This window comes from Diabrotica undecimpunctata, chromosome 1 (assembly GCF_040954645.1).
Source record: "Diabrotica undecimpunctata isolate CICGRU chromosome 1, icDiaUnde3, whole genome shotgun sequence".
NCBI classification, from domain to species: Eukaryota; Metazoa; Arthropoda; class Insecta; order Coleoptera; family Chrysomelidae; genus Diabrotica; species Diabrotica undecimpunctata.
In genome coordinates this window covers 54550435-54567319 of record NC_092803.1, presented here as the reverse complement: position 1 = coordinate 54567319, position 16885 = coordinate 54550435, and the positions used below count along the sequence as shown (strand labels likewise).

General features: G+C 33.9%; 1 protein-coding gene across 1 annotated transcript in view; it reads right to left on the bottom strand.

Annotated features, from left to right (window-relative positions):
* Positions 1–10503: 10503 nt before the first annotated feature.
* Positions 10504–16885, bottom strand: part of LOC140447602 (transmembrane protease serine 9-like) — an 81700-nt gene continuing 75318 nt past the window's right edge. The window contains exon 12 of the mRNA XM_072540389.1: positions 10504–10809. Within this exon, the coding sequence (XP_072396490.1) occupies positions 10663–10809 (147 nt within the window). The 3' untranslated portion in view covers positions 10504–10662. The remainder of the gene's footprint in view (positions 10810–16885) is intronic.

Genomic DNA, 16885 nt, shown 5'->3' with positions numbered 1-16885 from the left:
CAAATCTCCTGGACACTTGGCAAATAGGGACAACAAGAAAAAGAACTTCTAGCTATTTGAAAGGAAAGGACGCCGCTTCGAAGAATCCTAAACTTGCCGGATTTAGGAAAAATATCCCTAAAATAAAAACACATAAAAGGGTTAGGAGATTATTCTAAAATAAAACAAACAAAGTAGTTCAGAGAAATGGAATAAACATTTATTTCTGTCTCAAACAAACAGTTATCAAATATATAAGTGGCATAAAAAATATATTATATAAATAGTTGCCAAATACAGAATAAAAAAAAAACTTACATGTGTCCGTTTACAAACTCCGTTTACAAATAGATTGGAGATACTACAAAACTTACAAATTTTATCGCACAGAGATTAACCTTTTTTTAAACAAACAAAACAAATGAATATCGAAAAGAACAAAGCTAGCTGTCATATGTTAACATTACATAAAAAAACAATTAAAATGACAGCTGTTAAACCATAAAATTTACAATTTATTATTTATTACAAATCCTTTAAATTTTAATGAAAGCAATTATTGTTTTAGCAAAAAAATGTCTGTCTTTACTTTAAAATTAAAATGTTAATTGTTACCTGATTTCACTGTTTAGCACTTAACTTTCAAAAAAAACTTGTTAACATCTATGGGACTGGAGCTGCAAAGGACATAACTCTCAACTTGAATAAAAATAAACCATTTCCATACGTAGGCAGGAACGATTGGAACAGAAACTTGATCGAGGAAATCAAGCTGTCGACGGGGACATTCTATATAAACATTTTCCAAATTTCATCTTATGGGTGATTACTCTAATCTAAACTGCCACATTGCATAGAGTATCATCACCTTAACCGGTCTTAAGATTATACACAAAAAAAATTGAATCGACTCGCGATTCAAAATCTCTTCTGTCTGCTCTGCTTGGTGCTTAAATGTCGACTCCTCGATGCCTTACATTTTACAAATTTCAACGCAAAATAAATTTCCCTTTACGTCTCACAGCTAGTTTTTGCCTACAAACTTAAAACAAACAATCTACCCTTTTTTGACCTCGTTCTTAGCAACGAACCGACAAAAAACTTCTTGAGTATTTACTTTTAAATTGGTTAACTGGAAATTTTTTTCCTCACAATACATACAGAGAATAGGGGAATAATAATGTAAACAAAGACAAAAAAATATTCTCAGTTAATAAGTCTTAGAAAAACCGTATACCTGACTTGCAATATTATATTAGGGGACTCGAAACAACTTTTAAATATTCCAGTTTATTGCGTTTTAACGACAAAAGACAAAAACAGCTGAATACCAAAACTTGATATTTAGGATCTCAACTTAAAATGCCATAATATATTGATCGTTTTAAAATTCATTTGCAAACAGAAAAACGAAAATATTCCACCAAATTTAAAACGCTACAACCAACAGCATGGCTTTATCAAAGGTCGTTCAACGATCACAAACTTACTTCATTGTGTAAATTATTGGTCATTATCTTTAAACAATCGGAATCCTGTCGATGTAGTCTACTTAGACTTCTCCAAAGCTTTTGACCGTGTTCCAAAACGTCGATTACTAGCTAAATTGGATGACTATGGTATCCGCGGAAAGTTGAACATTTGGATTGAAGATTTTCTATCCAATAGATACTTCAGGGTTCGTGTTGGGGAAGACCACTCACTAGATAAGCCAGTCAAGAGTGGAGTCCCACAAGAATCAGTACTTGGACCGCTACTATTTTGTGTCTACACTAGTGATCTTCCGCTCATCGTATCCAGTAAGGTTTCCATTTACGCTGATGACACGAAATTATATGTGAATCCGACTATTAACCAAAATGTTCTTCAACAAGATCTTGACGCAATATTTAAATGGTCCTCAGAATGGTTACTTCCGCTTAACATTGAAAAATGCGTTGTTTTACATATCGGCAAAAATAACCCATCACTACCGTACTTTATTAATGGACATCCCTTTAACTCGGTAACCTCCCACAATGATCTCGGAGTGATAATCAATAGTGACTTAAATTGGTCTGATCACATAGTGTCGGTGTGTAAACGTGCAAACTCAAAACTGTTTTTGATCCGTAAATCTTTTACACGTATATCTCTAACTTAGACGTTAACTAATAGGTCTAACCTAACGTTAGACCTCTTCTTGAGTTTGCCGGACCAGTGTGGAATCCAGATCTCATTCGCGATAAGATCCTACTTGAAAATGTTCAGCGTAAAGCTACAAGACTGGCATACGGTCGTGTAAGACCTAACTATGAAGATAGATTATCCATGGCTCATCTTACGACATTCGAGCAGCGACGTCTTCGAGGTGATCTAATTATGTCCTTCCGTATCTTAAAACATAACTTTGGGAACCTAAGCACCATATTCACTTTGAATCAAGACGAAAGATTAAGAGGCCATCGATACAAATTGAAAAGGGAACAAACTACTGCAAGGTCCAGGGTGAACTTCTTGCCAAATAGAATCTTTAATATCTGGAACAATTTGGATCAAGACACCATATCGGCAACTAGTGTTAACATCTTTAAAAATAAACTTGATAGTGGTTTATTTTATTTATAGGATTTTTTTTCTTGGATAGCATTATTTATTTATTTATTTATTGTCTCACCATTCAACTTTTGTATGATATACTTAATTTTTTATGTTTACTTAACTTTATAATTGGTATTAGTTTTATAAGGATGTTTTTAGTAAAAGGGCTAGGAGAGTTCTGGCTATTTTCCCATGTTAAATCCCATAAGAAATCGCTAAGGTCCATTCTGGTCATTTTTGGCTCATTTCGTGGTGGAGGCGCGACCTCTCGTCGGATCGCCAATGCCAATCAATGCCAAAATGGCACTATAACGTATCTCAGGGTCTATTGGCCCGATTACTACGTATGAGGTATCAAGTGAATATAACGTACAGCAGCGGCTATCGCCGGAAATGAAAAGAATAGGAATGTACAACATCGTGACGTGTGACGTATCGTTGGAAAGGGGAGGAGGTAACGAATACTTTAAAGCAAAAAAAAACAAAGATGGCGGCATTGCCAAAAGGACACTAAGCTTGTAGCGTCTAAACGGCTCAACGTATAACAATGTGTAAGGTATCGGTAGAAAGGGAAGGGGCAAACGCATACGTTGACACGAAAATAAAGATGACGTCATTACCAAAAGGACACTAAGCTTGTAAAGCCTAAACAGCTCAACGTACAACAACGTGCAAGGTATCGATGGAATTGGGAGGTGGTAACGAATATGTTAAGGCAAAAAAGCAAACGCAAAGACAATGCCAAAACGGCACTATATCATATCTCCATCGTTATTTGTCAGATTACTACGCGTAAAACGTTAAATGAAAGAGGAGGGGATATCGAATACGTTAACACAAAAACAGAGACAAGACATTGCCAAAAAGGCACTACACCATATCTTCGTTTCTATTAGTCCGATCTTCGCGAATGAGGGCTCGTTGGAAAGAGGAAAAGATATCAAAATATATTATCATAAAAACAAAGACAAAGACATTGTCAAAATGGCACTATATCGGATCTTTGTTGCTATTGATCGAATTTTAGCATAATAGACGTTGAAGGAATGGAGAGTAGTCACTAAGGCTAACAGACTTTGTTGCTATTGGACCTATTTAGAAGGGGATTCCACGTACATTACAGTTCATCGAAACAATCGACCAATGGTGGTATAGGAACATCCACAAGTAAACGCCCGAATGGTGACATGTCAACGCCCAATGATGACATGTAAACTCCCAAACCGTGGTGTTACGTATTCTCGTATCACCAGGCCCTAACCAATACGTACCCTCATGCACCACACCACAACATGTATCGACCACTGATGACATAGGAACGGTAAGTAAACGCCTGAATGGTAACATGTAAACGCCCCTAAACACAATGAGAATGAAGTCATGACCAAAGAGATTCCACCCCGAGGTGCGCAGTCGTGTGGGATAAAAGTCGACCTGATAGAGGTTACATGATTGAATAAAATTCAGTATGTATCAAGCCTTCTAAGAAGTAAGATGGATAAATCAAGTTGTTCAGAGGTCCGAACGCAGTCAGAAAAATAAAACACTTAAATTTAGATGACATACTTATTGATCAATGGATGAAAAACACAGAAATTACCTGCTATATCTTTTATATCAGCGAAGAACCAGTACCCTTTGTTCTATTATCAAAATGCGCCTTTGATCCACTCAGACAGCGTGATGTACCAAGAGTATTAGATTACGTATATTCATTACCTCATCATCGAAAAAGAGGATACGCATGCAAACTTATAGAACATGTAAAGAAAAATAACCAATTCACAGCATTTTGCTCCAACAAAGAATCGGAACGGTTGTTTGGTAAATGTAAATGTGTTAATGTGTTAATGTGTTAATCATGGAATAACGAATTATACTGTAATGTTTAGATATCCATAATAAAATCGAAATAAACATATAAACAACATATCGTGCTTTATTTCTTCCACATTGATTTCAGTCTACCACACTGTACTCTGTAATAACGGAATAGGTAATAGAATATAGAAAAACGTGATATTCTCAAAGGACATACGATGGGTATATCGCATCAGAATGACTAAAAAATAATTCACAGGTAACCTATCGATGTTTAGCAATTTTAAACTTCGGACAACAACATGTAACGTACCCTAACTGTAAACGAACTGTAACAGATATCTAACGCTATCGAACATATAACAGACGTATACCTGACACTATCTACGCATATGCGATGTATAACAGACGCATTCTAACTCACATCAGACGTATATCAGTTGTATACTAGACTCAAGATAGGACAGAACAATCGCTAAAGAAAATCTGTCGGAAAAAAAAACGAAATTTGTCAGAGTAAGAAATGAAAGAATCGTAAGAAATTATGTGCGTTAATCACAGAATAACGAAGGACATCGCAACTACACTGGTATGGACACGTCCACAGAATGGGCGACAACAAAATAACAAAAAAGTATTATATTGGACAGAACAGGAAAGACGGAAATGTAGGTCATCAACTACTATACATAAATATATAAATCTAATCTGAGCAGTCATTACAAGTATCCTCCGAACAGTAACTACTATACACAACTCACAAATACGATTATTGGTATGCGACAACGTTTTATTGCATAATATATTTTATCTACAACAATTACTATTTTACAACGATATTCAGATATAATCCAATTATAACGAGGACTAAAAACGACTTTACCATTCTTCCAGTATGTTCAAACAACTAACGTATATTACTCGACATAGATATGAGTTGGATGATCACAAACCGACAAGGACCTAAACGTTCTCTACAAGCCACATCTAAACGACCACAACTATACACAAATCTCCACTGAACGTATAATTCGACAAGAGTCTCCGCTGAACACTCACTAATACACACAGATCTCATCTGAACGTATAATTACTCAAGAGTCTTATCTACATATCCACTACTATACATAAATCTCCAAGATGACTATTTTACGATTTGTTGCATATTATATTTTATCTACAACAATTACCATTTTACAATGATATTCAGATATATTCCAATTATGACGAAGACTAACCAACGAATGATTACCATCCATAAATTATGTTCAAACAAACTAACGTGCCAAAAGACCATTACAATATATCTTCGTTGTTATTTATCCGATTTTGACGTACAAGGCGTTAAATAGAAGGTGAAAGGAAAGCGTAAATATGTGCATACTATAGTTTATCTACGACGAGCAAGTAATTTATTGTTTTAAAGTGGATAATAAACATTGGTCTCTGTAAGAATATATGTTGGTCATAGACGGTTCTTCGATAGCCATCAGGCAACAATTTCCCCTGATCATGTTTATAAAACATACGGAATGCACTGTATATACTTAACCCTAGTTGACAGCGCACTTTGCAGGTCCCGTCTCACGATCAACTAATAGGTTTAAGTACAACTCCCTTCGTGAAGGTACACAGGCGTAAATCCGTGCAAGAAAATGTCGACCAATCTTTTTATACTCCGTAAAGGACCATCAAATATTCAACGTTAAAATATTTCGGGTGTATTAACAAAGAAAAATTAAATTAAATACATTTTTAGAGTATATATAATTATAGAGTATATATAGTTTTAGAGTATATACTTTGGATGTGAAAATTGAAAGTAAATATATTATGTTAGATAAAAGAAAAACTCAGCCATCGAGTAAAGAAATGACTACCACAATACACTACGGTAACTCTAAGACAGAAATGATGTACATGAAATGATAGAAAAACATGTATAAAATATCTGATATAAAAGCATGTAAGACAGAAAGCATGGACAATAATGATGGAGAATGTACACAATATCCGACATAGAAACACATAAAAAATAAACGCTGTACATAAAATGATAGAAAATGTGTGAAATATCTGAAATACAAACACGTAAGGCAGAAAGCATGGACAATAATGATAGAAAATGTATAAAATATCTGACATAGAAACATGTAAGACAGAAAAGCTGTACATAAAATGATGGAAAATGTATAAAATATCCGACGTAGAAACACGTAAGAAAGAAATGCTGTACATAAAAATGTATGAAATACCTGACATAGAAACACATAAGGCAGAAAGCATGGACAATAATGAATGAAAATGTATAAAATATATGACATAGAAACACGTAAGGCAGAAAGCATGGAAAATAATGATAGAAAATGTATAAAATTGCATGTTTTAAATAATACATAAATTAATAAACAATATGAAAAAAACCTGGAAAAAAAAATGGATAACAGATGTGGTATAAAACCAAAATTTTAAAATATTTTTTGTATGTCTCTATTTTTTTTAATCAACAATTACTTTATTATTTGTCAAATGCACTGTTCCATTTTAAAAACGAGAAAATTAAACAACATATTTACAAATAATATTGCATGTTTTAAATAATGCAGAAATAAATTACATACATAATGACAAACTTAGAATGATGGTGTATAAAATCAAATACAAGCCCTCTAAAATATAAAATAGTACTTACTTTGTTTAAACTGTTTTACTTGTAGCACAAATTTTTTGTAACACAAAACGAACACGTTATTACAAAGGTGAACTGCAGACTGAGTATAACAGAATGGATTCGTTCATTAAATAGGCAGGCTGGTATGACGTAACTCGACTGGAAATTATCGAGAATTGCAAGCTGAAGCTTGTTTATACGTTCACCGGATAATCTCGACTGTTAAAACGCTGAATCGTGGGAGAATGTTAAAAAGGAATGTAATAATATCCGCTAAAGTTCGCGTTAGCAGTGTTTCGCATCATATTACGTCCAGCCGTATATGTATACCTATATGACTAACAAGCTGATTCTTGAAAAATTGTTGCACGTGTTTTCGACGACCGTGTGAGAAATGTTAAAGGGAAATGCACATCCGCTGGTTAGAATATTTATAAAGATTTATAAGTTTAACTATATAATATACGAAGTTACTCGCAAATTACTAGTAATATATAAATTGAAAAATCAACGAATTTTTGGTATTAGACTATTCGTTGTAGATAAAATATATACGAGGTTGATTAAAAGTTACTCGTAAAATATAAATTGAGAAAATTTAAAAGTTCTTAGAATCACGTAAAAAAGAAATGTACATAAAATGATAGAAAATGTATAAAATATCTAACATAGAAACACGTAAGAAAGAAATGCTGTACATAAAAATGTATGTATTCAAACTCCTAAGCCATATATTTGGTTATTTAATTTATTAAAGCGATAGCGGCTTTCGCTAAAAGATTTTATCTTTTACACATTTCGCATAGCGCAAAGGATACAGAAAATGATATTATCATATCGTTTTCGTTCACGGCCGCCAAAGCAGGTGGCGCCTTTGTAGCTAACTACTGTTGTAGTGAAGTTTTGGGAGACATTCGTTGGACATTCCGAGTTTGAATTTGTATCAGCCCAAAGTGTCTGATGAGGCTGGGCTAGGCCGAAATGATCATAACACTTTATTGATACCGATTCGAGCACGGGAAGTTTAACGAATTTGTCCTCCTAAGCCATATATTTGGTTATTTAATTTAATAAAGCGATAGCGGGTTTCGCTAAAAGATTTTATCTTTTACACATTTCGCATAGCGCAAAGGATACAGAAAACGATATTATCATATCGTTTTCGTTCACGGCCGCCAAAGCAGGTGGCGCCTTTGTAGCTAACTACTGTTGTAGTGAAGTTTTGGGAGACATTCGTTGGACTTTCCGAGTTTGAATTTGTATCAGCCCAAAGTGTCTGATGAGGCTGGGCTAGGCCGAAATGATCATAACACTTTATTGATACCGATTCGAGCACGGGAAGTTTAACGAATTTGTCCTCCTAAGCCATATATTTGGTTATTTAATTTAATAAAGCGATAGCGGGTTTCGCTAAAAGATTTTATCTTTTACACATTTCGCATAGCGCAAAGGATACAGAAAACGATATTATCATATCGTTTTCGTTCACGGCCGCCAAAGCAGGTGGCGCCTTTGTAGCTAACTACTGTTGTAGTGAAGTTTTGGGAGACATTCGTTGGACTTTCCGAGTTTGAATTTGTATCAGCCCAAAGTGTCTGATGAGGCTGGGCCGAAATGATCATAACACTTTATTGATACCGATTCGAGCACAGAAAGTTTAACGAATTTGTCCTCCTAAGCCATATATTTGGTTATTTAATTTAATAAAGCGATAGCGGCTTTCGCTAAAAGATGTTATCTTTTATATATATATATATATATATATATATATATATATATATATATATATATATATATATATATATATATTTATAAGTATTTTAGACATTATCTCTTTGAATAAATGAGTTTTGCTTTGGAAACAATATACAATTGTAATATCACTTTCAGTTAAACATCAACGAGAGTAAAGGTTCCCATATCATGTTCTAATGGTAACAGAAGGGACTATTCAACAAATCATAATAAAAGTAAAATTTCAAAAATTATCTCTTTGAATAAAGAAATCTAGTTTTGCTTTGGAAATAATATTCAACATTTTAAACTTTACCCGACAAAAAATAAGGTTTTACTTTTGAGGAAAGTTGCATTCCCTCTTCTTTACTATTTTCAACAGAAAACAATAATGGTTGAGCAATAGCTCTTAACTGTAGCTCACTACAGTACGTTACTGTTAAGAAAAACTGTCATATTTTGAACGATATATTACAAAAATAACAAAGAGATCTTTATTAATTTTTTTGGTGTAAAAGTGAAACGGCTAATTATTATCTACAATAGAAATGATGTAATAATCATGTAATGTTTTTGAAGTTAAATTAATCATTGGTAATACGGCCCAAAGTATTCAGCAATATTAAAAATTTAAATAAAATTTACCACGGCTCGGATTTGCTTCTGGCTCAAGTTTATCGTTTTTTAACATGTCCAGTATAGGCTGTGCTCTCGATGACATGGTTAAACTTTTAGCTAAATTTCTTCAACTAAACCAAACCTTAAAATATGTTTTTTTCAGATTATCCTAATAAGATCTCTTAATTGTTACAAACAAAACAGCTATCAATTAAAAAAAAAACATGCACTAACTTCGTCATAACGTGCACTAGGTTAAAATTTTTTCTTCTAAATTTCTAAAGAAATACAGCCTTTCTAAATAGGAAATAATATTTTTTTTGTAGCCATTGGTTAAAAAGTTATTCCAATTGTTTATATGCAATAAATCGATATGTTTTTGCAAAAATATTTTGAAATATTTAAAATAATTTTTCCTTAGTTTTTTACAATAATAATTATCAAGTACTTAAATCTCTTTTTTATATAAGCTGTCCATATAATTACTATAACTACATAATTTTCTGACTTATATTATTGCAAAAAAATTAAATTTTGAATAAACAAATTAAATAACTTTTTAACTTTTTGACCGATTGCTTTGAAATTTTGGTTATATTTTAAGCACTACATGGTCATGTAGTCCTTAAAATGTGATGGTTGTAGGTTTATTTTTAAAAAAGGTAATAACATTTATATAAAACCAACATTTTTGATTCATTTTGCAATTTTAAAAGCAATAAATAAGGATAGAATCATTTAAAAAACTCTATTTTAAAGAATTTTATATGACTAATAAATTTCTTACTTTCTTCAAATGTTGTTGTCTTTAATTGTTTCAAATGCTTCACTTTTTGCCGATAGGTGAAAAAGGCGAAAAATTACCGTTTTTTGACTTTAATTTGTTAATAACTAATTAAGTCAAAAAAATCGACTGAAGGAAGCATACAGGTTTTTGTTATCAATACTACTAAAACAACTGTCATTTGCCTGGCCGAACGAGTGCCACGAAAAAAAAAGCTTATTTCCCTGGGCTATAAGTAAACAATAATTAATATGATTTTTGTCGGGAGATATTTCCAGATAATAACAAACATATAGTAAAAGAGTAGATATGCAGAAAATTTTTATTGAAATATTTTCATTTATTTTAAAATTTATTGTTAACTATACTTAGTTTATTATAATTTTTGTAACAAATAGTCTCAATATTTTATTAAAGAGATTTTCTGCCACAACTATAATACTAATTAGTTTACAATAATTATTTTCGATAGGCACTAAATGTCAATGTTTTTGTTAATCCATGATACAAAATCTGATACTTTGGTATAAATTCCAGGTGAAAAGGGTGCTCCACAAATTCCTCCGGAGGATACGACGCCAATTAATGTACCATTTAACTCCAGTGGTCCTCCCGAATCGCCCTGTAATAGTAAATATTTCATACTAGTTCAGTAGTACATACTTATAGTAATTGTTAAGGAAAAATAAAATAAACATGTTTAAATACACAATTTGTTGTACTTTCAAAATATTTCACCAAAAACGGCAAATTGAACCTAAAGAAAAATTATTTGCTATCTCTAATCAGAACAAAGCACAATTTCAGCTAAAAATAGGTTAACATATGTAGACTTGTTTAATTCTACATGTAAATATGAATCTCAGGTTCTAGAAGTAGCTAATATTTAAAAAAAAATTCTACATGACAAACAGAATACATATAAAATCCATTTAAAACTTCAACTGAACTTCCCTCTCTCAAGCGTAATATGCAAAATAGTTCCCTAGCTTATTTTTATCAATTTATGGAATCACAAGAAACCATAACATAAGTAGATAAGTTCTTTCAAAACAATAATTTAAGAATAAATATTTGTAAATCAGGATATTACGACGACGGAACCAAATAGAAACAAGCTAATAATTACTTAAGTAAATGTCAGCATCTATTAACAATTCTTCTACATACATATTCTACAAACTACATTTTATTTCTTATTAACTAACAAATAAATTCGCCTCCGGTAAGTGCTGGGTGGATTGAGTAGCTCAGTAAATGCCGGTGCTGGTTCCAAGCCTGGATAAATGAGGAGGGTTGAGGCGATGGGCTAGCAACTCATCCCTTGTCAAAAGAACTAGATGCTAAAAATTTCGACCAGAAGCCTCGAAATACAAAGGATGGATCATAACAAAGACGACTAATGCAACGGAAAAGGAAAATGATATTAGCTACATGGAATGTACAAGGACTTGTTACCAAACAAGCAATAGTATTCAACGAATTAGCGGAAAGAAAAATAGAGAAAAAGACCAAAAAAAAAAAACGTCAATAAACGTATTTTAACCTTTAATTGTGGCTTATTCCCATTTAAATATAAATTAAAAAAAAAGAGAAAAGGAAATGAAGAGATAGGAGAATATATAAGTATCTACAGTGGAGTGAGTATAATGAAGATAACAGAGCTAAGAGAGGAGTCTCTATTGCCATTCAAAAAAATCTGAAAAACAATATTAAATCGTGGACTGAAGTAAATGAACAACTGCTAATACTGGAAATAAAAAAGAATGGGCACAACATCGTAATTGTCTGAGTTTATGCCCCAAATGAAAATGCAAATCCAGAAAGTAAAGACGATTTCTACAACAAGATGAATGAAATACTCTCTGAAGTTAAAGAAAACTGTGAAATCTTTATATTAGGGGAACAAATAACCAATGACAACGGAATGCGTCTTAGAGATTTTTGTGAAACAATGTCCCTCCAAATTTGGAATGGATTTTTTCAACATAGAGACATCCACAAATTTACATGGATACAACCTACCAGGAATCTGCGCTCGATAACCGACCAAGTAATCCAACGTCAAACTTCCCAGCTGAAAGCAACTGACGTAAGGGTATACCGTGAATCAGAATGTGGATTCGACCATCGTTTACTTATGGCCAACGTGGAAGTTAGTATAGAAAAGGAACAAAAAGTAACATCTCTTAAATATAACCTAGAAAGCTTAAAAGAAGAATCAGCGAAATTTTTTACAAATTACGGCTGGCCACAAAATTACAAAATGTAGATCGAGAAAATATATATCAGCGGAAGAATTATACCAGTAACTTAAAAAATGCATTCATGAGGCTGCAAGTAAAAAATCAAGAATGGTGGCCAGAGAATATGCAAACATTAGTAAACAAGAAGAAAATTGCTTATCAGAAATGAATGTCAACGAGAAAGGAGGAATATTACAAAATATATAAAAAATTAAATCTAGATGTAAAAAAGGAAGTAGTGAAAATTAAAAATGAGATGTGGGAACGAAGATGTACAGAGGTGGATAGGTATATAGGTGAAACAAGAGTTGGGTAAGCTTGGAAGGTGATAAAGTCTCTCCGGAGGGAAGGAGAGGAAAAATTCAACTTACAGTTAGTAGATCTAAAATAGTGGAAACACCATTATGAGGTCTTACTGACATTAAAAGAATTCGTGTTCCCTCCAATGAAAACATTGGCAGGACCCTGGTTTACCTGGCCTTTCGGCATACGACCGTAAGCGGAACTACTGGCCCTTAGAGTCCGACACCATTATGAGGGTGGCGCATTGCACGAAACATCGCGGATCTCCACCCTCTCCGTAGTACCTGCGTTGGCGATTACGCACACCCATCCGTTAGTCCCCCCACCCGGGGGCGGAAAGGTGAACGCAGTTAGAGAAATTCTTCCTTGCACGGAGGCAAGTCGTCGCCGAGGATCTCTATTCTACCACTCTTGTATCTCCCAAGGTGGATACATGCCGGTCTCAGCACCCCTAATGGGGAAGGATTGCGTCAAAGTCGCAGCGTGTTCAACCGCACCTGGCTCTTGTGGAAATAAGAGTAGAGTGGTACCACGAGAGTCTCGTCTCAGATACTAGAAATGTAGACCGGTGACCGTAACACCAAAGCACCCTGCGTGCGTTTCTACAAACCCGACACCTCAAGCGATGGCTCTCCACCTCTCATTTTCTTCCGATTAGTCGCCTTTTACGACAGGCAGGGTGAATTGACTCGGCCGTATTCTTATCTCCGCGAGCCGAATGGAGGGTCTTACTGACAGAGGATAGAGGTAAATTCCAAGAGATCGAAATGAAAGAAATGTCCGAACATACACAAATAATTGAGATAACAATCGGAGAGTTAAGCGATGCCCTCAAAAGATCGAAAAACAGTAAAGCAGTAGGATCTGAAGACATCCAAATTGAGTTAGTAAAGTATGGACCAAAAATATTATACGAGATGTTGGTTAAACTATTTTACAAATCAGAATGACGGTATTAGATTTTTGTTTTGATAAAGTGCAGCAACAACCGTTGATACGTATTTCGACCTCCTTAAGTCTCTTCAGAACGGTATAGCCACTGCTCTGAACCAAAACAAAAATCTTTCCCGTCCTAGACAATAGTTATTAAAATAACTATATACAGACGTAACTACGCCATCTAAAAACAAAAAGAGAAATCAAACGATTTCTACTTAGCGAAACCGAATTCAAATCTTAACCACTGTGTTTCCTAAAATTTGCGAAACAAACAGCTGGATGAATTAATCGGCAAGGGAATCTAAAATTGCATTCCACAAGCCGTTCATCCTAGTCAAAATTCGTAGTGAATTCAGTTTCTCGTACTTCCAACGAAGTAAATAACAAAACAGAATGACGGTATTAGATTTTTGTTTTGATAAAGTGCAGCAACAACTGTTGATACGTATTTCGACCTCCTTAAGTCTCTTCAGAACGGTATAGCCACTGCTCTGAACCAAAACAAAAATCTTTCCCGTCCTAGACAATAGTTATTAAAATAACTATATACAGACGTAACTACGCCATCTAAAAACAAAAAGAGAAATCAAACGATTTCTACTTAGCGAAACCGAATTCAAATCTTAACCACTGTGTTTCCTAAAATTTGCGAAACAAACAGCTGGATGAATTAATCGGCAAGGGAATCTAAAATTGCATTCCACAAGCCGTTTATCCTAGTCAAAATTCGTAGTGAATTCAGTTTCTCGTACTTCCAACGAAGTAAATAACAAAACAGAATGACGGTATTAGATTTTTGTTTTGATAAAGTGCAGCAACAACCGTTGATACGTATTTCGACCTCCTTAAGTCTCTTCAGAACGGTATAGCCACTGCTCTGAACCAAAACAAAAATCTTTCCCGTCCTAGACAATAGTTATTAAAATAACTATATACAGACGTAACTACGCCATCTAAAAACAAAAAGAGAAATCAAACGATTTCTACTTAGCGAAACCGAATTCAAATCTTAACCACTGTGTTTCCTAAAATTTGCGAAACAAACAGCTGGATGAATTAATCGGCAAGGGAATCTAAAATTGCATTCCACAAGCCGTTCATCCTAGTCAAAATTCGTAGTGAATTCAGTTTCTCGTACTTCCAACGAAGTAAATAACAAAACAGAATGACAGTATTAGATTTTTGTTTTGATAAATTGCAGCAACAACCGTTGATACGTATTTCGACCTCCTTAAGTCTCTTCAGAACGGTATAGCCACTGCTCTGAACCAAAACAAAAATCTTTCCCGTCCTAGACAATAGTTATTAAAATAACTATATACAGACGTAACTACGCCATCTAAAAACAAAAAGAGAAATCAAACGATTTCTACTTAGCGAAACCGAATTCAAATCTTAACCACTGTGTTTCCTAAAATTTGCGAAACAAACAGCTGGATGAATTAATCGGCAAGGGAATCTAAAATTGCATTCCACAAGCCGTTCATCCTAGTCAAAATTCGTAGTGAATTCAGTTTCTCGTACTTCCAACGAAGTAAATAACAAAACAGAATGACGGTATTAGATTTTTGTTTTGATAAAGTGCAGCAACAACTGTTGATACGTATTTCGACCTCCTTAAGTCTCTTCAGAACGGTATAGCCACTGCTCTGAACCAAAACAAAAATCTTTCCCGTCCTAGACAATAGTTATTAAAATAACTATATACAGACGTAACTACGCCATCTAAAAACAAAAAGAGAAATCAAACGATTTCTACTTAGCGAAACCGAATTCAAATCTTAACCACTGTGTTTCCTAAAATTTGCGAAACAAACAGCTGGATGAATTAATCGGCAAGGGAATCTAAAATTGCATTCCACAAGCCGTTTATCCTAGTCAAAATTCGTAGTGAATTCAGTTTCTCGTACTTCCAACGAAGTAAATAACAAAACAGAATGACGGTATTAGATTTTTGTTTTGATAAAGTGCAGCAACAACCGTTGATACGTATTTCGACCTCCTTAAGTCTCTTCAGAACGGTATAGCCACTGCTCTGAACCAAAACAAAAATCTTTCCCGTCCTAGACAATAGTTATTAAAATAACTATATACAGACGTAACTACGCCATCTAAAAACAAAAAGAGAAATCAAACGATTTCTACTTAGCGAAACCGAATTCAAATCTTAACCACTGTGTTTCCTAAAATTTGCGAAACAAACAGCTGGATGAATTAGTCGGCAAGGGAATCTAAAATTGCATTCCACAAGCCGTTCATCCTAGTCAAAATTCGTAGTGAATTCAGTTTCTCGTACTTCCAACGAAGTAAATAACAAAACAGAATGACAGTATTAGATTTTTGTTTTGATAAAGTGCAGCAACAACCGTTGATACGTATTTCGACCTCCTTAAGTCTCTTCAGAACGGTATAGCCACTGCTCTGAACCAAAACAAAAATCTTTCCCGTCCTAGACAATAGTTATTAAAATAACTATATACAGACGTAACGACGCCATCTAAAAACAAAAAGAGAAATCAAACGATTTCTACTTAGCGAAACCGAATTCAATATATATATATATATATAGCTATACCGTTCTGAAGAGACTTAAGGAGGTCGAAATACGTATCAACGGTTGTTGCTGCACTTTATCAAAACAAAAATCTAATACCGTCATTCTGTTTTGTTATTTACTTCGTTGGAAGTACGAGAAACTGAATTCACTACGAATTTTGACTAGGATGAACGGCTTGTGGAATGCAATTTTAGATTCCCTTGCCGATTAATTCATCCAGCTGTTTGTTTCGCAAATTTTAGGAAACACAGTGGTTAAGATTTGAATTCGGTTTCGCTAAGTAGAAATCGTTTGATTTCTCTTTTTGTTTTTAGATGGCGTAGTTACGTCTGTATATAGTTATTTTAATAACATTGTCTAGGACGGGAAAGATTTTTGTTTTGGTTCAGAGCAGTGGCTATACCGTTCTGAAGAGACTTAAGGAGGTCGAAATACGTATCAACGGTTGTTGCTGCACTTTATCAAAACAAAAATCTAATACCGTCATTCTGTTTTGTTATTTACTTCGTTGGAAGTACGAGAAACTGAATTCACTACGAATTTTGACTAGGATGAACGGCTTGTGTAATGCAATTTTAGATTCCCTTGCCGATTAATTCATCCAGCTGTTTGTTTCGCAAATTTTAGGAAACACAGTGGTTAAGATTTGAATT